Here is a 25,741-nt window from a genome sequence, read left to right as displayed (position 1 = left end):
TGAGACATTTTGCTAACAAACAGGCAGGGTTGATTCCAACACTTAAAGCAAAAGTTTTAAGCAAAGATGTTGCGCAATGTGTAGATCAGGGGTGTCCAACCCTGGTCCTCGAGGGCCACTATCCTGCATGTTTTCCTTGTTTCCCTGCTCCAACACACCTGATTCAGAGGTTAAATCACCTCTTCATGTTCTGCAGAAGCCTGTTAATCACCCATTGATTTAAATCAGGTGTGCTGGAGCAGAGAAACAAGTAAAACCTGCAGAATAGTGGCCCTCGAGGACCAGGATTGGAGACCACTGCTGTAGACACTAGTGTTTGTGTTGGGGAGGACAGTCACTACCTCAGCATATTTTAACTAAATGTCTGCAACATTGACTAGATTACAGACATGTTAGTGTTTGGCTGAAGCAGCCATCTTAAATTGGGTTAATTCCTAAATGTTATCAGTTGTAGACAGGCATCCTATGATTACTTTCTAAGAGGTTCATTAAAATCCACCCTGTGGTTCATGGGATCTTTTGCTAACAAGCAAGCATAATTAACTTCATTAGTTAGTGGCGAACTTTTAAAAACAGATGTGCTATCAGTGAGTGCTCAGAGTATGTGTTGGGAGTGTCTCTCAGCCACTAACATGCACACAATAAAACTTAGTTTAATATTTCCAAAGACTGACTGAGTTAAAGCCACGTTTGTGTTTGCCAAGGTCTCTTAGTTGTGGCGGTCATCTTGAATGGGGTTGGCTCCAGAAATTAATCAGAAGTTAACCTTTGCCAGTGGGCGATAATTAGACTACATTTATCTGAGGTAATTCAAAGAGCTGTATACAACAGATAAGCTATTTATTCTTCATAACCTTTCCACAGAACCCCACTTTAAAACTTCTCGACTCTCAATTTAAACTGTCGAGATCAACAAGTTCATTTTATGGCTCCTATATTTGTATTTTACATCAATAAACACAATCTGTGAGTTACTTTCTGCCTTTTCTGTCAATCTCCCTTTACCCTGCTTCAAAGAAAGGTGTTTTTTTTCTCACATTCACTGTTCATTCAATGAAACCATTCCTTTTTCTCACCAGTCTTTTATGCATTACAAATCTCTCCCTAATAATCTGCCTTCTCATCTTTCAATTTTCTCTCCTTTGCTGGCCTCCGTCTCTTCATCCCTTTCTTCCGCCTCGCTTAAAGCGTTTCACCTCTCGACTATCTCCACGCCTGGGCACGCTAACCCCGTTCAACACAACTCTTATCTCATCCTTTATATTGCTTCATCTCTGTTTTGCCTTATTCTGTATCTTTTTGCACAGCTAACTCTTGCACATTCCCTGTCCGCTCTATAACCATCCTATCCGCTCTCCTTCCCCTCTCCGGCTGATATTAAACCCTGTCAAAGCAGAAATGGCCCGGACTACGTTTCCCACCAAGGCTCCACCATGTGCACCAAAGAAAAGAGACCTTGAAAAATGAGATAAAGTGTATCAGAACTGCAGTGGGTTCACCGCTCCGTGGGCAGGATGTATTTTTGGATGCCATTTCATATTTTTTGACGCTCCCCGCCCTGCTCCACCCGGTCTGTCTCTGTTTTTCTCCCTTCAGCCTGTTTTGCTCGGTTTCTTCCTCTCTCCATTTCCTCCTCAAACAGACACTGTCACCGTCTTGACAGTGAGGGGAGTCTGTAGTGATTAACACTGATTAAAGTGGGTAACGAGTCTCCTGTTCATTCTGATGATGTGAAGCTGTGCGTGGTTCTAAGAGTGTATTTAAGGCATGGGTTCTTCTGTGTACGGCTGTTTTTGTGCCCAACACGTGTTCATAAAGCTGTCACTCATCTGAGCAGGGTGTTGGAGAAGAAAGGCCCAGCTGTGGCTGCTTAGCACAGAGGTGTCTGTGGTTAATGGGACTGTACACAACCAAACATGTGCTTTTTACTCTCTGTGCAGACATGTAGTATTTTATAGTCATTTGTGCCTGATGGCGCCCGTGTATATTACAACCCCGTTTGCAAAACGATTTAAACGTTGTGTCAAATAAAAACATAATGCTATGATTTGCAAATATCATAAACCCATTTTTTATTTACAATAGAGTACAGTACACTCATCAAATGTTTAAACTAAGAAATTGTAGTGTTTTTTGAAAAAATACAGAAAAAAAAGTATTTTTGAATTTTATGGCAGCAAAAAAGTTGGGACAGTGCCATGTTTACCTCTGTGAAACATCCCTTTTCCTTTTACCAACAGTCTTTAAACATGTAGGAGCTGAGGCGAGCAGCTGCTGGAGGTTTTGGAGGGAACATTGTCCCATTCTTGTCTGATCTAAGATTCTAGCTGTTCATCAGTCCTGACTCTTCTATGCTGGATTTGTTTTGTTTCATGATGCGTCAAATGTTTTATAATTGGTGAGAGGTGTGGACTGCAGGCAGGCTGGTTCAGCACCTGGACTCTTTTTTTATGAAGTCGTGCTGCTGTAATGGATGCAGTTTGTGGTTTAGCATCGTCTTGATGAAATATGCAAGGCCTTCCCTGAAAAAGATGTCTGGATGAAAGCACACATAGTTCTAAAACCTGTATATACTTTTTTGCATTAATGGTGCCTTTTCATATGGGTAAGTTGCCCATCTAAGTACCAATGCACCCCCATACCATCAGAGAGGCAGGCTTTTGAACTGTGTGCTGCTTACAGACCTGGTTTTAATGCAGTTCTGATAGTGGACCTCCAATATGGACCTGTCCTTTGTGCACAGAGATTTCTCCAGATTCTTAAAATCTTTTGATGATATTATAAAATGTAGATGAAGGAACATTAATTTTTCCCTTGAGGAACATTACTCTGAATTTGTTCCACTATTTTTAGATGCAGTTTTTTTTGTAGTTTGGTGAATCTCTACACATTTTTACTTCTGAAAGATTCAGCCTTTCTAAATTTCCCTTTTTTAAATGAATTTGGCTCCTTGTTTAGCCGACACCATAATACTTTATTTTTCAGTCACATTTGGCACAAGTTTATTGAAATCCAAATGATCTCAGTTTAATTAACTTTTTAATTACATTTGCTGTTTTTATTATAAAAACACTAAATTTTTGATGGGATTTTATTACCTAAAATCACATTTTTATCATAAACCCTTAACAGGGAGAGGGGAATTTACAAATAAGTTGCTGACTTTAAGGACTTAATGAATAAAATGGATCTTGTCACATCTAAAACTCTTGTTAAACCAATAAAACAATATTTTTTACATTTAAAATAAAGCGTAACATTGTAATGTGATAGCTGGCTTTGCACTCCTCAGTTCTCCTGAACGTTTTGGATTTTGCTTGCTCATTTTAGGATTTCTCTTTTCTTCTGAAGTGAAATCTGGATTTATGATCTGAATCTTCTCATGGCATTTTGGTGAATTTATGATCTCAAAGTAATTTTTCAGTACGGTTGCCATGATAAGAAGCCCCCCCACTTCCCCCACCCCATCGCCCCATCATCTAAAGGCTGAAAGTCCGAATCAAAAACCTCACCATCCTGTTAAGACATTGATTTTATTCTGGACATTCTGACTTGTAGTGAAGATTTATCTCCCTGCTTTACTTTTCCTGAGGTTTAACCTTTATGGATGGGCAGTACACACAACCTCTACCTCAGATATATTACATACAGTACAAGTAAAACGATACCTTCTCATGAAGAGATGTACTGATTAAACTTACTAGGGTAAAAGTAAAATGAGTTCTGGAGTCAAAAATGTTCTTATAAAAGTAAACAGTAATGTTTGAAATAACATATTTACTGTCTGTAAATGAAATTGATCAGATAATCAATCAGCTAAATATGATTGGAGAATGTCAAACTTTTTAGGCAAAGAACAATAATAACCAACCCATTATTAAAGCATTTGTAAAGAATTGCTTTTAGTCATCAAATTAAAACTAACCTTTGCCACTTTGTTCACTTCCATATGTTTGTAACATTACAAACAAATCTCATTTTTGTTTGTTATGTCTGGACGTGCCTGATGTGTGCCTATATGTACTCCAAGATATATAGTTTTTAAAGTTTATTGTTCCATATTTGTAAGCTTGAATCATTCTTGATGTTGGGAAGGAACATTCTGATGCAAAACAATATATTTTCATTAATAATTATAACTACATTCTAAATTATAGTTCATTAACTATATTAATGAAATATATTTTCATTAATATACTTAATAAAAACATACAAGCAGATTAATCTCCCAGGTCTTTAATTGTTTTAGTCATCTTGATACATGTGTAAAGCTAAAAAACCTACAAGTGGGATTTTTTTTGCATAATTATATAATTGTAATTAAAAAAGTGGTAATTTAAAGAAATAGAAATAGAGCGGTTAGTTACATTAAACTGCAACTGATTACTGTAAAATTACAAAATATGCTTGCAGTGAGCAACTTTTTTGATTTTTTTTTTTTATTAAATTATCTTAGGGAAAATAAGATATAAAAAATATATTGAAGTTGTGTTCCCATGAGAGCCACAGCAATAAAAGAAGGAAACTATTATTTGCAAGTACATTTGCTATAATTTTCACAGGATATGAAAGGCTTGTAATGATACCTTTAGGTGTCCTAAATAGAAAATGCTTGTACAATCATAAAATGATCCAGCTTTCCTACCACTGGCTCAGAATCAGAACAAAAAGTTTTAAACCTGTATAATAAGAATAAATACTTTCATGTTGTGACAATACAATCCTGCTGTTTCTGCTGGCCTATTATTTGCCACATAAAAGCAAAATCACTTTCAAGCTGAAAGGTGTGCGAAGCTGTGAACAAAAAAGCGGACGATCTTCCCTCGGTGTATCATCGAGCAGGTTGAGTTCGTTTTTGGAGCGCAGCAGCTCGAGCGGTAACCTCCCTGGCTGAGGTAGTGCAGGTTGAGTGAGCCTTTGAGGCGAAAAGATTCACATCCGACATGGCTGCCTGAGCCATAAGAACAACTCCATGAATTATGAAAGGGCACAAGCCCATTGCTGGGAAGAGATGGAGGCAGAGATAACAACACGCTGCAGATAGGAAGATAGTGTAGAGCAAGCTAACGGGGGGGAAAATACAGGAGAAAAAGATGCACTGGCGTAGTCAGACAGGGAGATAAAGCTTGCATGTGTACTGGAGTGAAAGAGTGTTTGTTTTGGAGTGAGAGAGGGAGTGTGTATGTGCTCGTCTTTGTGTGAAATTGTGTGTACGGCTGTAAAATATTCCACCAAATCTAACCAGCTGCGTGAAGAATGGCCAAGTGAGTCATTTGGCATTGCACTCATCACTAGTCGCACAAAGGCAACATTTTTGCTCAGGCATCATAACTTACAGCTCGCAGGCTTTGCTCCAGCTTCTTCAAACAGTTTTCTCTGTGGAGGTGTGACAGCACGCCAGGCTGGGATCGGCTGCCCAGCACTTCTAAACCCAGCAGAAAAAAAAAAAAGGAAGATGGGGGACTTTTTTTTCCCCCTTTCTTTTGCACCAATTATCTAATGTGTGATCTGGGAGGCTAGCTGCCCATCATCCTCAGACTCTGGTTTGTTCTGTCTTTTAATCTTTCCAGTAATCTTTCTGCCTCTGCTGAGCAGGAGTCACAGCAGTGAACTCCAAGACAAGGCAATCCCATTAGGAGATGGCATGAGGCGGCATTCATTAATGGCCATTGCCAGATGCTGTGCTTCACGTGAAATGAAGGCACACAGGCATTTGAATTTTATTTGATTTGTCAAGATAATGTATTGTGTCTCATCACAAAGTTGCTCCAAAGAGGGGGGAGGTGGGATTTTCAAAAAGGAGGTTATTGTGGCTATTGAGAGAGCAGGTGAATTTCTTCTTTGTGTCTCCCTCGGAGCCTGCTCATTATGCAAGCTGTCTCCATGCATGCAAGATATAATTTTCTATGTCAAAATTGCACTGATTATTGTGAATACGTCTTGTCAAACACTGACTTGTTGTTGAAGTACGATCCTAAATATTATAATTTTGTTAAACATCTTCATAAGGACACAAACAAAAAAAAACATAATGGAATTTTAGTACTGACTCTTTCAGTGTATTAATTTTGGTTGTTATCACCCAGTGCCGTAAAAGGCAGGCAACAGTGTAGTTGCTTGTGTCTGTGTGTGGTCATACGTCTGTCTGTTAGCAAAATATCTCATCAACCGTTGGACGTATTGTAACACAATTAGAAAGTAATCACTGGATGTACATCTATAATCCGATTCAAGATGGTTGCTACGGCTAACTGAGCTTTGCAAACACAAGAATAGCTATAACTCAATCAGTTTTACAGATATTGATATAAATTTTGGTGTGGTAGTAGCTGAGAGTCCTACCCATCACATACTTTGAGCAATAAAAAAATGTGTAATATATTTGTTTAAAACCTTGGCCTTATCTGTTGGTCTGAACCCCGTTTGACTGTTTGGAAAATACCACTGAACCACTGCACAGATTTTAATGAAACTCTCGTAATGTATATTTTCAACCATTTAGCTTTTTGGTGTGTTAGTAGCTGAGCATTACCCCAAATATATAATCCGAGTGCTAGACATTGTGTGCATTTTTTGTCTTAAAAGCTTAGCATGCAAGGCAGTGGATGATTTGCTTTCCTTCAAAGAATGCAGAAAAAAACCTCAACATTTCAGCCTCACTACACCCAGCACTCCCAGTCTCCCTCCCTGTTGCTGTCTTCCTGCTGCTGCAGCAGTGGTGTCAGAAATTCTCCTGGAAGAAACAAACACGCTGCTGGATTCTTTACCTCCTTCACATTCACATCCAGCAGCTGCGGGATGCTCTTTTCCTTTCTGCCCTCAGTTGCATAACCACTTATAGAATATGTACCAGCGACTTTCACCATACTCAGCCTGAGGAGATTTAAACAGATTCCAGGCAGGTGAAGAAAACACAAAACTTAGAGACATTGTAAGTAAACCTTAAAAAGTAACAATCAAAGGAGAGATGCCGTGGAGGTGAAAGGATAGAGAGAAAGAAAGCCACAGAGGAGAGTGAGAAGACATGTGCAGCAGCCAGTCAATTATTCAGAGGAGAGAGGTCTGCTGTATCTTGGGAGCTGCTTTGAGCACGCCTGCCTGGCATCACCTGCTAATGGGCCACAGATTGACATTCTACCTGAGCAGACTCTCCTCACCCCCACCCCCGTAGCAGCTCTTCTCTCCTATACAGGTTCTTATCAGTGCTCTCTGGTGGAACATGTAAATAATTACTTCATGACCACTCTGCTGTGTAAGCTGGAGGGTTGTTTGCTCAAAGATAAGGGGGGATATTTTAAAAGGTAATGGATTGTTTTAAGAAAATGGCTGCATTCTTTAAGGAGGTCTGTTAGGCGGGGTTTCTGCACTTGCGGCTTTGAGTATTTATTAGCGTATTTGGCGTATCACACAAATGTTTATCCATTTTTTTTAAATAAAAAAATCTCTCGGTTTATGGGTACATTTTTGTTTTGGGTTTTAAGAACCTTTGGTTTGCAATCCTGGACAAGCTGCACTTCTTCTTATGTCTGATTTAGCCAAAAAGCAGTTTTAAAAGAATTTGTCTCATTTGAGTCTTGATGAGATACACAGTAAGACATCCAGAGGTATGTTTGAGAAACCCTAAGCTCAAATCCCGGACAAGCCCCCAAGTCTTATCGTAGCGGCGTCCAATAAACAGCATACCAAGGATCTATCTTATTTGAGTGTTTGAGATATACAATAAGACATCAAGGGGTCAGATTCTCTTGTGGGATTGAGAAACCCTGACAGCCCCCCTGTTCTTGTTATGCCATGTCTAGCGGTGGCCAAGTTTCAATATGAAAAGATTCATCTCCTCCTGGTCTCAAGCAGCCACTAAGATGTTGTTATGATTTGACAGTATAATGATTTACAGACTGCAGATATTACATATGCTAATGTGCATGGCTATAATGATTGTAACAATGACAATCATAATGCTAAATTTCTAACACTGACTTCAGTGAGCTGGGGGAGGGATCATATTTCTTTGAGGTTTCTTAAAAATCCATCATTTTGTGTTTGTGTGTATTTGATAGTCTGCAGGGGAGCTTTGTACATGAAACCCTGCATTTGCTATGACTTGGAGATAAAAGACCTGATTATTCTACTTCCATTAGGCAGAATTTGTCTGAATATGGTTCCGTCTATCTGACCCAGAAGTATTTTTCTTCATCTTGCTTTCTTCTTTTCCACTTCTCCCCTTTTCCTTCTCTGTGTCTTTGTTCTCTTTTCTTTTTTTTTGTACTCACTGGTAATATGTGTGCCAGCCCTGAATAGGGGCTTAAAGACTGAGGTTTTTGAAAATGAACTCCCTACTGTGGTTGACTTCCTGAGAGAGCAGCCGAGCCTCTCACACACTGAACTTCAAAGCTTGCAAACTTAATAAAGATAACATAAGTGGCACTGTTGTCTTGTATCACAAGCCTCTCTGTGTGTTTGCCTTTGCATTGCACTTTACATATATTTGCTCATGTTTTGTTTTAACTTTTATTTGCACTCTGTCTCTGATACCAAACTTGCAGCGAAATTTTTTTTTTCATGTTCACGAGTACTCTGTTGCAGTGTGTGTTTTTCTTGATTTTGGGGCTTGTGCTTTTGCAGCAGTTACACAGTGTGAGACTGGCAAAATAAGCACTTTGCTTGCGGACATTGCCAGGTGGGTCAGCATGAGTTTCTTGGCACCATTGTTGAGGATGTGCACAGTGAACAATTCATCTTGATGGGACTGTCTATTACCTGTCACAGCTTCTTTTTCCTGTCTTACTTTCTGCTTTCTCTCCCTGCCAGTTTGGCTTTCTATCTAAAATCAGCTCCTTGGACCCTGAACTTTTAGTTTACTATGAGCAACTTAAAAAAAATTAATCACGAGTGCTAAATGTCTTCCTCTATGACCAAAGAACAAGATTCACTCAGCATTAATTGCCACAAAGCTTTTGCACTGCTGACCCTGAATAGAAAAACACTTTCACTTTGGGTTGGTGGATTAGAAGAATCTTAAAAATGAGTAAATTTTAGCATTAAAATGTTTTAAATTTTAAGCACCATTTCAAAAGTTTTGTTGATGATTAACAGTAAACAGAAAATGTGTGGAATCTGTGTCCTCAATAAAGCTTTTCAAAGATTTTTCTATAGATGTGAGAAATTAAAAAGAAGTTGCATGCTCACTCTGTATTCACTCTGGAGATAATTAATCACAGCTATAATGTTAACATTTTTTTTTATTCTTGAAATATTTCATCAGTCCCATCCTGTCTATTTTAAAGCAAACTGAGCTTATTTTTTCAATACAAACAATAACACCACCCCACAGTCACTTCACAGCTTTGGTTCAGTTCATTAGGTCGGTGCAAGAGGCGAGGAAGGAGAATGAGTCGTGGCTTTTATGATCTGAAAACGCGGCGCTTCCAAATAAAATCAGGTAGGGAAATGGTTAAGGAGCTGATGGAGTAAGACAGGTGTGAGACAGCAGAGAGCAGATGAGATGGATCAAACCTTTAATAGTGAGGTACAATTAGAGCCGCGGTTTGAAAGAGACGGACGCTTTTTATCTCTGCACGTCGCAGGTTATAATCACACCGAGAGCTCAGCGGGTTAGATCACTAATCAGGACTGTCCGTGATTGTGGACCAGCTTGTAATACCTCTGAAGGATTTTTCCTTTTTTTTCCACTGTGGTTGTGGAGGAGGGATTTCCTTTTCACTGCTGGACTGTTTTTGTTTGTTCCAAATCATTTTTGTAATTGAAACCTCTGCCGTGAAAGTTTTTTCATCATATTGCTAATATTTCAGCCACTCTACATCCCAGTTGCAATAATCACCTGGAGATTGTGGCGGAATCCCACAAACATGCTCACAGGAAACACATGTAGATGCTCAGGCAAGATTATTGCACTCACTGCAGCACAAAACACAGGTGAAACTTTGGCTCCTTCGACTTGCTAAGGTTAAACCTGAGCTTATTAAACATTAAAAATGTAAGAAGTGTCAATGAAACTGAAACTTTTTCTCCAGTTTTTCCTCACAACTCAGATCAAGAAAACCCAGCAGGACCAATAAATTACTATGTGTCCAGCTGTTAAGCTTATTAACATGTGAAAGCCAATTTGATCTGATTAGAGTTTATTCTTGACATTTTAAAGAGAGGTGAGAAGATCATTTTACTATTTTTCCTACTGGTGCTTGCACTTCTCCTTTGTTTGGTGCAAAGATGACCTTTGAAAACTGTCATCCACCCTCTGTTTTTGTGGTTGGACTAGCAAGAAGGCAATGCTACCAAGAAGGTACTTTAAAATGTCCCTCTGGAATAAGGGTAGATGTAAGAAGCCCTATGCATGGCCTCGAATATATAAATCTTTATGGAAAAAGTCGAGTTGAAGGAGAGCCACATATTGTAATGTGTCATCTGCAGTTTGATGTTTGAACTTCCTTTGCAGACGTCTGGGAAGTAAAGAGCAGGTTAAGCTCCACAGATTAATCAATAAAATGAATGCCTGTTCATATTTCCTTCAAGGAAGACAGCAATAACCCATAATGCTTTGCAAGTGATGCAATCAAATGTCGGAGATACTGAAATGGCATCATTATCCCAATCATATTCAGTTTCCCTCGCTGCTCAAAACAAATCTGCCAGCAGCTTATAGAAACCAAAAACTGTTTGCTTGAGGCAAAAGTCTTTTTAAGCATGACTCCTAACAGATGAGCGTCTGCTGGTGTCCAAACCTGTTATGTTTCGAACGGCTGCCTGTGATTAGAAACTGAAGGGTGAGTTTCAAATTTAATATTATTTGATATGAATCACCAAAGGCATTTATGAAAGACAGATATTATGTCTTTCTGCTTCTTGCTTCTTTATTGTTTTCTGTCTTTCACTGTGGCCTGTTTAAGAAAACCATTATTTAATGATTCTGAATAAGGCTCTGTTTACTATATTTCACACATTTTTAATTTATTTATTGAAGAACTAAAGTACTTGTTAATACATAGACGTCAATATCAATTAGTGAAGTACTTCTCTTTTATTATTTTCTTTAAAGGTTTTAATGGACCAAGGATCAGAACACTTGTTTCTAAAAATCATACATTAACATTAATGTTTAAACTGACGGCAAAAATATATTTTCTTTAACGTGAGCTTGCTTTTTATATTTTATTTTAGACAAAACACCACTGAATAAAACTCAAGTTCAAGGTGTTAAAGTAAAAATTAAAATTATGCCAGGTTAGACAGAAACATTTCATATTGAAATGTATTTTTTTTTCTCTTTGGGTTCTTAGAGACAGTTTTTATAAGGCAATCAGAAGCAAACCTTTTATTTATTCAAAACATTTTTCAATTACAGTTGTGTAAAGAATTAGACAAGAACCCCCTTCCTGATCAGAGGAGGCAAAATCAAAGACATCAATTGCTGTAGATCAATAAAATTGTACTTTTTTTTTGCAGGGTCAAACCCCAGCAGCACTGACTGTGTGTTTAGTGTTTCATTTATGAAGTTGTTTCCGTTTATCTTGGCTGGCATGCAGGGAAAATGTCATGACCAGCTGCTATCAATACAAATGTATTAATTACAGAAATGATTTATTCATTTTGAAAGCTTTGGCATTTCAGCATTTCTCAGCAGCACAGAGGAGAATGTCTCCGAGCAGTTTGGGGCGTTTAATCTCAAATCTCATTACGGTGTAGATGTAAAACTGATGATTAATTCATTAATTCATTAGAATCATCTTCCCATTTTTTAGCTCTGGCCTCAGGCTCATGTTTTGTTTACATTAAAAAAAAAACCTTTGCCAGAAAACTTGCTGTGTCTACAGTAAGGTCAGTCGATGGACATAAAGGCTGCCATGTGATTGGTTTAAATCAATAAACTGCTGTTAAAGTGATTGGTTCAAAAAGACATATCTGATAAGGTGTCCTTGAATTGGACTTGCAATTACTTTAGCAGAACAAAATGCTCCTGGAGTAAGTGAGGTCAGCAGATGAACAGTGCAGCAATTCAAAATGCAGTTATTGATGAAGACAAGAAATGAATTGCAAATCTATTTTAATGAGAAAAACTAGTATGCGTATATAAAAACTTAACAGGAATATGGAAGAGCTGTTCAAACAAAGCAGGCAGAGACAGAGGACTGCAGAGGAAAGTTTTTATGTTTAACTCCGTAAAAGTGAGAAAAGTATTGTTCATCATTTTTTCTGATGCCCGAATGGCCGGAGCTCATGGAGGAAACGGCGGATGGCTCCCAGTGGTTTAATAGTGATAGAGGAGCGTTGCAGCGTTGGCCTCTTCCCACAGACTAACTCAGCACTTGTTCCTCCCTCAATCCTCCATTTTGGATCGAAACACTGTAAACTAGGCCGTTAATTGCGGCGTTAACTCAATCAGTGATGACTCGCAGGAGATCTGGTGTGTGTGTGTTCCCAGGCTTTGTTTTTGTCTTTTGTGTGCATACACGACTAATGAGCTTTGGTGCTGAGGTAAAGAGAAAAACAGCCGAGTGTTGCCCGTCCGTGTCAGGGGACTTGATTTGAGGAGTCTTAGCGGTGGTAAACAGACCATTTGGTGGATGGCATTTGAGTCCCGACATTTTGTGCATCGGTAGTTTATCCCCTCGATGAGGCTGATGCTGATTACCCAGGAGAGTGTTTTTAAGGTCATCGACAACGACGCTACGCTGACCTCATCATTACTGAGAGAAGTTCCTGTACAACACTTAAAGCATCTCACAGGAACACTGCAGAGGTATACAGCAAAAGACAGATTTAGCATATTTTCGCTTCAAAAAAGTCTAAATTGTTCATTTTTTCACAAGCATATTGGAAACAGACTGTGATGAACTATGCTGATAATTAAAACTAAATTACTTGATAAAAAGCTCAAACATTTGTGCAAAAAATTAATTATACTCACTTTATTATTCTTTTACTCAAATTAGCTCTGTTCATAGTTGTTTTGTTTGAGCACAGAGAGCAGGAGAAACCTTTAAATTACCTTTAAAATTGTTGTATTTGCAAAGAAAATCTGACCACATAACATATTGTTTTATAACAATGTTTGAATCCATTTAGCTTTCATGTAATAATTCATTAATAAAGCCTCTAATTTTTGTTAAAATGTTCATACAATGAATAAAACAGTTGTAAAATCCCTTCTGATCATACCTTCTAATATCCTAAAAACAACAAATTATTGATTTTTCTGTCTGAATCTATTACTCTTTTGTTAAAATGCCTGACTACTTTTGTCAGAAGCAACAACTTGCTTTTGATGGATTTTGGAAATACGTTGGAGCCTCTGGCGCTAAAGAAACCTGCAGCAGCACAAACAGCTCCAGCTTCTATGACTGTGAAGAATACCACTGAGAGTTTCAGCTTTTCACATTCATTCGCATTGTTTGCACCACCATTATTCCTTCGGCAGTCCATAACGCTCATGTTTTAGTTTCATTTCATGCAGATTTGCAAAAAATTATTTCACAGATTAAATGACAGAATCTGCAGGACACAAAACAAACTGTGATTGATATCATTCATAAGGAAAGTGAAAGGTATGAATTTCCATGGAAGTGGATAATTACCGTCTGTCAGGTTATTATTAAATGATTTCTGGTGTTGTCTTTATGTGTTTTTTAGTTCTTCGTTGATGTTGGAAACCTGGTTCTCAAGGGTGTTTTCATTCTTGTGAAGAGTGCTTGACGAATGTACCGCTCAGCAGTGTGACAAAAGATGATTGACAAGTCTGCAGCCTGCACCTGATTGGACAATCACTCTCACTCATAAACCATCTGATCGAAACAGTGTCTGACTGCAAAACTTTTTTTCTCATGGAATAGGCTTACGATTTTGTTGTAGGACAAAGAAGTGAAGGTTTTCCGAGGGGTACAGACAGCAGCACACATTCAAGAGCTTTGCTTTCTGGTTGCATTCAGACATGAACTGACATAAATTTCGGTCAAATCTGGGCTCATCGAGCCTTAGGGGACTGTCTCACTGGGCTGCAACTAGATGGAAAACACCATTCATGAAGCAGTTTTCAGAATGCCTTGCAATGTTTGCGGTGAATCTCAATTTTCTGTGAGCGGAGGTGGGCAATGAAATAATGTGCATGGCTAAGAATGCAATTTTGCAAAAAAAAAAAAAAAAAAAGACAAGACGTTGCAATTTTTCTGAAATTTTGAGTCACCAGCTAGTCTCCAACAGTCTCCCTGTAGGCTTCACTGCCAGGTTTGTCCTTAAGGCCCTATGTAAGTTTTACCATTTTAAAATGAAAAAAGTCATTGGGCTTGTTACAAATTTTGCAATGGTCAGGATTTGTAGGGGATTTGTTCTTGTTTGTATCATCTTAGACTTTAATCATAGGTATCAATCAATGTGCAATAAGGCAAAAGCTGAAAACAACATCTATACCAGCATTTTTTTTGATAATTTGCAATACTTCTTGTGATGCATGACAAAGGTAAAACTTTAGGAGTTATAAGAAGAATGAAAATGTCCCAATATTAAAGAAGCCTGTTGAGTTTTGTTATCCTAAAATCAACTTTATGCAAATGAGGAGAGGTCACTTCTCTGCAAACACAACTCAAATCGTTCACATTGAACTGCTTTTTTTAATAAATAAATTGAAACTATAGACCCTGTGAACACACTATGACTAACTTCTTGCTACCAAATGTGTCAGTGTAATTTTGTTACTGAACAGTGCATTTTATTTTGAAAACTGATGCAATACTCTGCATCAAGCAGATTTTCTTTCGGCTCCATCAACCAGTTCACTTCCAGAAATTCATGGTGAAACCAGCATTAATCAGATCTAATTGAAAGGTACTTTACACTGGCAATACTAACTAACTAACTAGCTGAAATTAGAAAATAGCTAGCTAAAAGTTAAAATAGAAAACGGCTAGGCAAAAACAAAGTAATAAGTAAGCTGAAGCAGATTTTAAAGAAAATGTTTTTGAAGCAATTAAAGACATTTTAATATATTTCTATAGGGGAAATATTTGAAAATTAAGTGAAATATATAGAAAAATATAAAATTCATAGCAGCCATCTTTTGATAGGCTGGACATTTTGATCTATGAATGGCTAAAACAGCATAAAGTATGCAGAAGTAGTTAGATGGCAAAGCACAAAACATCTGGAAAAATAAAGTTAGTTCAGTTAGTTTTTACAAATGATACCCTTACTTAGCCAAAGTTTGTTTGTTGGAAATCTCACAGCTCAAATAATCCTCAATTCTGAGCAAAGCTTCTGGCAGAGGCTCCTGACTCTACTTGTGGCTGTTCCTAACAAGCTCCACACAACCAATACGATGAATACGGTGATTTTTGAGACAGTAGGTATTGAGTTTTCCAATTCTGGAGAAGCCAACGCGCCTTCCACCACGACAAGCTTCTGCACCAAGCTGACACATCCTGGATCTGCTAATAATCTTCCACCAACTCGGAAAAAGGCAGCAAACGAGCCAGAAAAATGTAAAAGAACAGAGGGTTTTAATTTGCTAAATTCAAACCTGACATTACTTGATAGAAGAAATTAATGACGTGACAGCAATTATTAATCCTTTTTACTTTTATGTATTTTTCAAAGCCTTCTTGGTTTCTGTTTGTAAGCGTTCTCTGCTTTATTGCTGCCTTCCCATTTTTAGATATTATTGTCTGCACTCTCCAAAGACTCCTTTTAGTGCACATGTGAAAGGTGCAGTGGTGCTATCTTTGTCTCATTCTTCCTCGCTTGTTCTCCCCACTTTCTTCACCCCTCCCTCAAGTCTTCTGCNTCTCCTTGCAATCTGCCTCCCCTGGCAGTCTTCACCAGCTTGTGCAGCCTTTACTAACTAGCTGTGCACTCCTACTCGTAGGGAAATGATGATGAGACAGCAAAACCACCGCAGAGAGACAATGCGGAGCAGAAAGAGAGGAGGGGAATTGGATAATAGGAAGGAGCTGCGGGGGGAAAAAAGGAGGCAACGTGCGGAAGAGAGCCATCAGTTGTTTTCTTTATGCACTTTTACAACATGTATGTCCATCCCAAGAGAGTGCTGTGTCTCTGTCTAGGCCTTTTTTTCCCCTTGTGTCTGGCTCTTTGTTGTCTTTATCACTCAGTGTATTTCCTTCCCTCTTCTTCTCGTATCTTTAGTTATTAAATCTGTCTCATCCCCTCCCCCCTTCTTCCTTTGCTTTCTTCCTCGCTTGTCCATCCCCCTTTTTGTCTTGTGCCACTAAGTAAACTTCTTATATAACAGCGTTCACCTAGAGGGGCTTCCATATTCCTCTCACCCACACACCCTGATCACTCCACCCTTTCCTCTCCTGTAGTTTTCTCCTCCACCTGACCTCCTCTTCCTCTCTTCTCTTCTCACCCTGTTGCTGATTAGGTTTGAAACGAACGGTCCTCCTGCTGGGGTAGCTGTGGCTAGTCAGGCTGAAGTGCTTCTTCATTTAGTTCTGAAATAATTAAACGAGAAGCAGAAAATTAATCAGAAACTTTATAGTGAAAGACTTAATTTTTTTTTTTTTTTTAACATTAGACCCCAAAAGCAATGCTCTTGGTATCTCCCAGAGCAAAACAAGCAATTAGGAAGAGTCACTGCAGATTCTGTGAAATTCATATTCCCCACGATTTTACATACTGATAAAATTAATGTTCATGAAATTAATGACCTGAGCATTCAGTCTAGAACTGTTTAATGGCCACTTGAGTAGCCTTTTCTGTCTTATCTTTTTTTTCTCAGCTCCTCAACATGTAAATGCTCAAGATAGGCTTTTATGTATTGTTTGCTGTCAAAAGAGTCTATCTGTTACCAAAATATCTAGTGAACCACTGTATGAATTTTATTGAAATGTAACAATTATATGTACATCTACAGCTGGTTAACCTTTGGAGTCCACTCAACTCAAGATGGCTGCCACAGAGCCAACTGACCTTCAAAAACACAAAAATGGCTATAAGATTATCAGCTTGGTATGGTAGTAGCTGAGAGTCATTCACAACACAGACTCTGAGTGGGATATTTTACAATATTGCATGAGATTGCACATGAAGTTATTGTCAAGTAGCTACGGCTTTGTCATTTATCAATGTAAGAGGATCATAGCATAAAACTCTGGCATTCATTCATGAAATACTACGTTTTTAATTTCTTTATTGCATCAATAGGTACCAAAGAAATACTAGTGAGCCTTGAAACGGCTCTTTGTATTCAGCTCCTCATCCTCTCACTGCTTCCTCAATCATAACTTTTTTTTTCTTTACTCACCACTTGACTCTTACACAACTGAACTCCCCCCTTTCCTCTAACACTTTTACTACCCTCCTTGCTAAATATAGTCCCTTTGAAGCGCGGATGTCTTGCCTCTTCCCACAACACTGCAAGACAAAAGTCTGTCATCCAACATCCGAGCAGCAGGGATAGAAAGCACGGATAAGATTGATGGCCATAAAAGAGCAGTGGTTAAGTGAACTGATGTGCATCAGCCTCTGCGTAAATGAAAAAAAGGGGGTTGCAAATAGAGAAAGTGTCAGAGCAGAGGAGAGAATCCAGAAGAAAAAAGACAAAAAAAAAACTATTGTAACAACAAGGATAGTAAAACAAGGAGAGAAAAGAAGAGGTGATATGACATTCTGAGGCTTCATTTCTTTTTAAATTGATTATTCATCTCTCTGGGGGATCTGAACTAGAAATGTGTGTTTGTCTGAGCCTGGCGACAGCTTTATGTGCTGACACAATAAATGCACCGGGATGGATAGTTATGAGCGTGTGAAAGTTGGACTTTTTCTGTATGTATGTAACAGATAATGCATTAAAAGAAGAGGATACAACCAAGAAGATAGGATGGGGACACACATACTCAGCACAATATCTCCACCTAATGGTGCAAATGAGTCATTACAGCTTGCTGATGCAGGTTACACATCACTGAAGCAGAGGACAATTCCCATCTCATCAGCTCACCTGCAGGAGCCTTTGTAATGACTTCTACTTTGTCTAATTACAGATTGTGCAATTTACATAATGGGTGTACTTAGTATTATAAACAGTGTAGGTAACAGCATGGCTGCTGTAATCACATCATCCTCTCAGTTGTACTGTTACCGTCATGTACGTCACATGCACACATGGGCTTGACCATACAGTGGATCTTCTTACCTGCTAACAGCCTGCTCAATCATCGGTAATGGCTCCCGGAGGAAATTTGATAAATACTGTGTGCAGACCAGTTCCCCTAGAAGCCAGAGCATACATCGTCGTTGACAGGATTTCCTTCTACATCAATGATCCAGCCGGGCTCGGGGGGGGGGGGGGGGACACGCAGGAGTGTAGATTATCATCCTCAACATGGCTCTCAGCCCTCATCCCGAGGCAATAAAGTGAGAAAACATGTTTTTATACGCAGAAGAGTGAGATGCAAGAGTTCTGTCAAAGAGAAATGAAGAGAAGAGTCTGAAGCTGTTTGGATTGATTTGATGTTTTGTAGAGTGCTGAAATTAGCTGCCAGTCCACCAGCTTGTTGATGTTGTTGATGAGCAGAAAGTTAATAAATATTTTAATAATAAAGCTGTTACTAAACTATTTCCCCAAGCTTTTCATTGTGAGGAGTGCTTTCTGTTTAATAGTATTGTCAGTTAGATCAATTAAAAAATATTGAAGGGATTAGGAATGATTGTTTTTCTTATTTCAAGGACTGCTTTTGTTCACATTTGTTGTTGAAAATGAAAACTCATCAAGGCTTGTTCGTTTATGAAGTGTAAGAAAAAAACAAAAGAAGTATTTTTTTATGATTTTTTTTTAAGGATATGTCATTTGCTTGAGTCTGGTTAATTAGCAACTGCAACATCACAAGAACAGTATCCCACAAATTAGGCCTGAAATGTGTTTATCATACATTTTAGGGACTTAAGAGGAACATGCATTTGAAGTTTGCATCTGAAGTGGCATCTTAATGGCACCTCCTGGGAGCTTTGTTGCCATCTAGACTTTTGTTGCTATGGTAACCCATTTAAAATGATAGTAAAAAAAATCTAAAGAAGTAAAAAAAATTTTGGCAAAGTGAAAAATTAATTAAATTTAATTTTTTATAATATTATAGCCAATCTGCCCACGGTTTTCTTTTTATATCCTTCACTTTGCATTGTGGGAAATTTATGCAGGCGTGGTACCCTGCACTTGGATACTGTAATATTTCTCCAGAAATAGTATGAACTTAGAAAGGTGTCACACATGCTGTCGCAGCTTAATCGTTCCTTTCAAAAAACTAAAACCAAGCTGGAGAATTACATTTTCTGTGACAATTCAGCATAAATCTGAGCGCTGAATGACTGAAGTTTACTGAAGTAGGTAAAGGGACTTGTTAAAGCTTAAAGCTAAAAGGAGCAATAAACTAGTTCAAAGCAGCTAAAGGCTAACGAAAAGCTAATTTCTTTACTTATTTATTGTTATCTTTGTCTGTATTTTCAAATCCAGGCTTCGGAGGGAGGGCTACACCGTACAAGTCAGTGTCAACGACTACCTGGACATCTACTGCCCGCACTACAACACCAGTCAGCGCGGGACGCTGGAGCGTGTCGTCGCTGAGCAGTACGTCCTCTATATGGTCAACTACCGTGGCTACTACACCTGCGACCCCCAGCTGGGCTTCAAACGCTGGGAGTGCAACCGGCCTCACGCGCCCCATGCGCCCATCAAGTTTTCCGAGAAGTTCCAGCGCTACAGCGCCTTTTCGCTGGGCTACGAGTTCAACGTGGGCCAGGAGTACTACTACATCTGTGAGTCAGGGCGGTGAACACTCTGACGGATGGAATACACCAAAGGGTGTTGAAGTGCATTAACTCAGACTATAAAGCAGAGTCTGTTTTTGCATATCTTTATTGACAGCATGTCACTAACAGATTATGGCAAGCCAAAAGGGCCAAATATTGCCACTTTTACAACCCGTTTGATTTAAAAGTGAGGTAAAAATCCCCATTTAATAAGTTAGGATGCTGTAAAATAAGGCAAAACACTTCCAGAATGGCAAAAAATATATATTTCCAGTTATTGAACACCACTTTTTATGTCACACACCATCCAGTGGACATTTGTCATGAATGCCAGGAAACGTGGAGTTCATAACTGTAAAAAAAAAAAGTCTGTTTTTTTTTTTGTTCTTCTTCACCGCTCAGAAGTAAGTAAGCTTTAAATATGGTGTTCTGGCAGGGTTTTTTTTTTGTTGTATTTTACATTGTTTTGACTGACTTAACAATTATTGCATCACTTTTAAATCAAATGAGATATAAAAATAGTGATATTTGGCCCTTTTAGCTTGCTTGTTGTTTTTTTGAGGACAGCTGGTTACAGTGCTGCAGTTTTTATAGCTGATAGTAGATGTGCCTGTGGCCTGCTGAGGGCACAAAGTTGACGTGTGTGTGTGTGTGTGTTCTTTCTTTTAGCCACACCCATCCATCACCACGGCCACAGTTGCCTGAGACTGAGGGTCTTCGTCTGCTGCTCCACTGGTGAGACCACTTCTCATCCACTCACTTTATGTCCCACAAAGAGAGAAAGACAGAGAAAGATGCAGACAACGGGGAAAAAAATAAGATCTGAGAGTCTTGTCCGAGAGAATTTTCTGCCTCATGCTTTCCTGATTTTGATGATGCAGTTTTCTTCCTTCAAAGCAGTGCATCAAGAGTGACGGCCAAATGTTATTTTCTGTCTCAGTGCTATTACAGTAATGCTCTTTGTCTGTTTGTAGAAAACATGTAAAAAAAAATAAAAACTCGATTCAGCTGAAAGATGCTGCTCTCCTCTCCTCTCAGCTTTCTTCTCGACCACCCCCTCTGTCTATTCCTCCTTCTCTTTTGCTTCCTCGCTGATGCCTGCTGTTCTGTATAGTGAGCGTGTTATTTTTACCCTGGTAGCCTTGCTCTCCCCCCCACACACACACACCCTGCAGGCCTTTGATCAGGCAGCACAGCAGTGAAAGCCTCCCCCCCTTCTCGTCTAACCTTGTCAGTCCTAATACATCCCACAGGCCAGAGTCAGCCCTCGTGTACAGATCACCTCAACACATCCATGTGCCGCTGCCAATCTATTGATGCATCCAGCATCTGTGTTTGGGTTTTGAGCACGTTTGTCTGGCTGTACCTTTGCCTTAAGTTTGTCTAATGTGTGTGTGTGTGTATTGATGAGTGCATTGGCTTTTAGTCGTTTTAGTCGAGTGTGCTATCAAAAACACTATTGGCTTTAGCTGCCCTTCATTCCCTCTGTGTTGGAAACCTCAACCCTGACACTACGAGGCTGCAGGATAAGACAGGGCTGTGAATATTTATGACTTTCCAACTTCAAAACTGTGTCTGTGTTTCTTTGTAAATGGAGTCCCATAATGAATATCACAGTCGTGATTATTTTGTGCAATAAACATGACCTATGCGTGCAAACATCAACAAACCACGCAGATCATTCAGCTCTGCAAACTGAATCTAATTCCACGTCTAGACAAGCAGCGAGAGCAATAATGATTTCTGTCCCCCAGTTCTGCAATAAGTTCTTTCAATCCTCAGGTCGGAGTCTGGATTAACTCTTTCTCTGAGGCAGGCAAAATTTAACTCCACATTCAACTATATGGATGTATACAATTTATACTTAATATGGCCCGATATGCTAATCTTGTAATTTTTTTTCTCTTTCATTGCCTCTTTGCATAATTGTTTCCCTTCCCTGTTTTCCTCCTGCCTCCTCTCTCCATCTGTCTGTCTCTGTGTGTTTGTATTGTGTTGCTCAGCCTCCCAGGCAGATGACGACTCCAGTCAGACTTCTCCTGACTACACAGTCAGGCCAAACATCAAGATACACAACATTGGTAAGTGACTCTCAGACGATGGAAATAAACTGCTGTAATGTCTTCCTTGATTTGTTGTACAAATCATTTTGGAAAGGACCACAATGTTTCTGCCTTTTTTATGTTGTTTTGGGTAAAAACAGTTCTCAGGCTGTAACTAGTTTATGAGAGACTTTTTTATTTTTTTGCTCTTGAGAGCTAAAAAATATGTGCAAAACAATGACTGCAAAGAAATCAGCAGTCCTACAATACCCCTCAAATTTTTATATATTAAATAAATAATAAAACTGACATTTTGTGTTTTTATTACCAGCTTTGATAACCAAGGATCATACAGCCAAGGCCTCAACCTCTGGCTGTTGCCTAATCCACAATGCAATGGTCTTTTCTAGTACTTTCCGTAGGTGGTCCCGCATGAAGGTGGTCTCATGTAGCTCGACTGAGCTCTGCCTGGCCCATCGGTAAAGGTAGTATCTCACTGGGCTCTGACTAGCTTGCAAAAAACCTTCACGAGAGAGTGTCCCAAATGTCTGGAATGTCTTTTGCAGGAATCCCAACCTCCTCATCTGAGGTGCAGATGCCTGCATCCCTGTCACTTGAGTTTTAAACATGTTCGCAAAAAAATGTGCAACAACCTTTCTGTCGCAATAGTCACAAAGTTGTTGCGGGCATCTCCGACCTGTCTCAATTCCATCTGAACTGTGTCGTCTAGAGCTGTATTTTGACACTTGCGCAGGAGCTCTCATATGACAGAAACTACCTGAGGCAAATGTCCAGGTCTCAAAACCAAATCAGACACTTGGTGGCGGCTGCCAAGGTTGGTACAAAATGAGCCAAGACAGGTAGGATGTGAGCTGAGGTGGACAACAAAATAATGTGCACAACCAAGAATGCAGTTTTTACAAGTCATGCACACAAAAAATAGGCCATGATTTTCAAAAAATTGGTTGCTAAAAACGCAGCCACGTGGCCCGTTGGTCACTTGGTTGCAAACACTCAGAGTTCAGTGAGACTGCAACGTAAAATTCACATATTTTCTCACAATTTTTCCACAGTTTTGAATCACCAGCTAGTCTCCCAACAGACACAGCCTAGTGAGATCCCACTTTAAAGGCCATGGTCTCCAGACACTTGCTGACAAGCCTCTTTCCCAAATCTGGCTTAAGAGTAATGCACTGGTATCCCTAGTCGAGGCAAGGTATCATGGCCTCTTGATCTTGTAGTTATTGCAGGGGTTATTGAATCCCAGCCTGTCTCGCCCCCAAACTGCCTCATACAACATGGTTTCTGGGTCCTTCGGAGACTCAGACCTTCTGTCAGGTGGCGAGTCATAATGGTTAATGTATTATGTGTTAACCTCTTCAATCTATGTGATCTAACTGTGGTCCAACCCTCAGCCCATGAGCTATGGGTAGTTACTGAAAGAATGAGATCACAAATACACGCGGCCGAAATGAGCGTCCTCTGCAGAGCAGCTGGACTCACCCTTAGGAATAAGATAAGGACCTCAACTGTTTGAAAGGAGCGAGGAGTAAATCCACACTGAAAGGAGCCAGCTGGGGCGGTTGCGGTGTCTGGTAAGGATGCCTTCTGTATGCATTCAGAGGGAGGTGTTTGGGACATGGGAAGAAACCTCAGAGCGGAGGAAAGGAAGAGTTGAGGATTTAAGCTGCTGCCTTTGGAATCTGGACTCAGTTAAGGGAAGAAGATGAATGGTTTCCACAAAAAGTCCTAATATAGCTGAAAACTGTCCAAATAATGTATGAAATGTTAAAAGCTTTTTAAAAATTAGATTTAATATCAGCAATGAGACTATGCTGAAGCATGTCACACCTATAATTGCTTACAGGTTTGAAACATCAGACCTTTAACAGTCCTAAACTACTTATTATGGGCTGCAGTGTCGTTAAAGTGTCCTGTGGTTCAAATCATAATCAGGTTTTTTAAAATTATGACCTCTGCCTTTTCCAAGTTAAAAAAGAACCATTTAGCTTCATATGAACACACACTTGAAAAGCCAGCAGGTTTTAAAGAAACGTTTGCTGCAACAGAGATTATATATTTTTCAAATACATTTTTTGTAACAAAATAATGTCAAACCACATTCTGCACATGTTACAGCATCATGTCACTGCTAATCATGTTCCTGTCCTAATGTTTTTTTAAGCTGTTGCTGAAGTCAAATGAAAATGGAGCATATACTAAATAACGTTAACACTTTACCATATTTGCATTACATATAGGCTGTGGATTATTTTTAAACCTGTGAATTCACCAGTTTTTTTATAAAATCAGTATCACTTTACAACATAGTCCTTTTTTTCTGTGTTATAGTGATCCTTCCTATTGGTTATGATAACATAATAATTACAATAAATGATGTGATTTGACTGAGCCAAACCTCTGAAACAGGATTAGCTTCAATTCTGATCTTATTACAATGTTCATTTGTCAATGTCATTATAAGATTAATTGTTTCCTCCATCAGCTGCATTAATCCAGTCCTGATCCTGCACACCATTCTCTGACCTCACGTTATCTTATAGGGGAATGATGCTAATGAGTCACACACAGTGAGGCATACAGATTACTTTATTTGTGGACACACACACTCATTCAAAAAGAAATTCATGATTGTTGGATTCATCTCAAAGCAACACACAGCTACATAAACCTTCCTTCTTCATCTGCACAAAACCCACAAGGTCAGCGGAGGTCTTGTAGGAAATGAAAGGTCCGTGTTTACCCAAGAAGCTAGTATGTCAGCGAGCGAGTCAATTATGCAGCTGAGTGGTTACATAAACCCTCTATTTTCCTTTGTCTTTTTCCATCCCCATCTCAAACAAAAGCCTCTTGCCGGGAATCATTTAGCATGCTTGTTTCTTGGAGCTGTAGGCAGCCTGTGACAAGGGCTGAGAGTGTGTGACCTGCCCGAGATGGAAACTGAGACCAACAGGGATGAAATAACAAAAAAATAAAAAAGAGCTCCAGCCATAAGCATCATAGTTAGAGGGGGAAAAACAGAAAAGAAAAGGAATATATGAGCGGCAGAGGGAGGAAACAGAGGCAGCGGGAGAGAGAATGAGATGAAGAGAAAAAAAGCAGAGAGAAGGCTAAAACTAGCGTGGGGGACAGGAAAAGGGAAGAACAGAGAGAAGGGGCAGAGAAAAAACAGCTCAGTGGTGGGCGAATTGCTCAGCAGTAACTCAGGCACTGGCTTATGTAGAATTTAATATAAAAAAAACACACACACACACACACTGGCAGGAAATCATAAAAAATCATAGCCTCCAGCGGAGTGATGCATTTTGCTGAATACATTTAGAGGAGCAATAAGATTTACGCACATGCATGGACACACACAAGCTTTAAAACAACCCCTGATGGCTCCCCTGACCGCTGGACACCCACTCTCTGACTCAGCCTCAGGACCAGACCGGCCCACGGACTGGCTGAACATCAACACATTTCTGCATTTCTTCTCATCGCATATGTTTACACTTCTGTCTTTTTTATTATTAGCAGACAAGCTTCTGGGTCACATTTTCCTTATTTAACAGTTTTTTTAAGAGGAACAATGTTTTTTTTACAACTTGAGTCCAACTGATGCATTCTACACAACGTATTGTTAATAATAAAAAAAATAAAATTTGTAAATTGCAAAATCACCATGTCATCTTTTGCCTTGTGATTTGGTCTCTTTAAGTGCCCTCCTGGCAAAAGACCCAATCTGTTATTTTGGGGCAAACAGGCAGGTATTTCTTAGACAAGTAACGGAAAAACATTTACAGTGAAAAGGGTTTAAAGTTTAAGAGAAATGTCTTAAATTGAGAAGAACATCTCGTTTTATTGTGACCTTTGAGCAGAGCTTTTTGTGCACAAAAAGCGAAATAACATATGAAAGGAAAAGGAGA

General features: G+C 39.2%; 1 protein-coding gene across 1 annotated transcript in view; it reads left to right on the top strand.

Moving 5' to 3' along the window:
* The window catches only part of efna3a (ephrin-A3a), an 85,244-nt gene that overhangs the window by 55,711 nt on the left and 3,792 nt on the right, over positions 1-25,741 (top strand). The window contains exons 2-4 of the mRNA XM_017419900.2: positions 19,472-19,773; positions 20,437-20,502; positions 21,771-21,848. Of these exons, the coding sequence (XP_017275389.1) occupies positions 19,472-19,773; positions 20,437-20,502; positions 21,771-21,848 (446 nt within the window). The remainder of the gene's footprint in view (positions 1-19,471; positions 19,774-20,436; positions 20,503-21,770; positions 21,849-25,741) is intronic.

The sequence above is a fragment of the Kryptolebias marmoratus genome, linkage group LG5 (assembly GCF_001649575.2).
Source record: "Kryptolebias marmoratus isolate JLee-2015 linkage group LG5, ASM164957v2, whole genome shotgun sequence".
In the NCBI taxonomy this organism is placed as follows: Eukaryota; Metazoa; Chordata; class Actinopteri; order Cyprinodontiformes; family Rivulidae; genus Kryptolebias; species Kryptolebias marmoratus.
The sequence above is the reverse complement of the archived record's forward strand: the minus strand, read 5'-3'. Positions and strand labels throughout refer to the sequence as shown.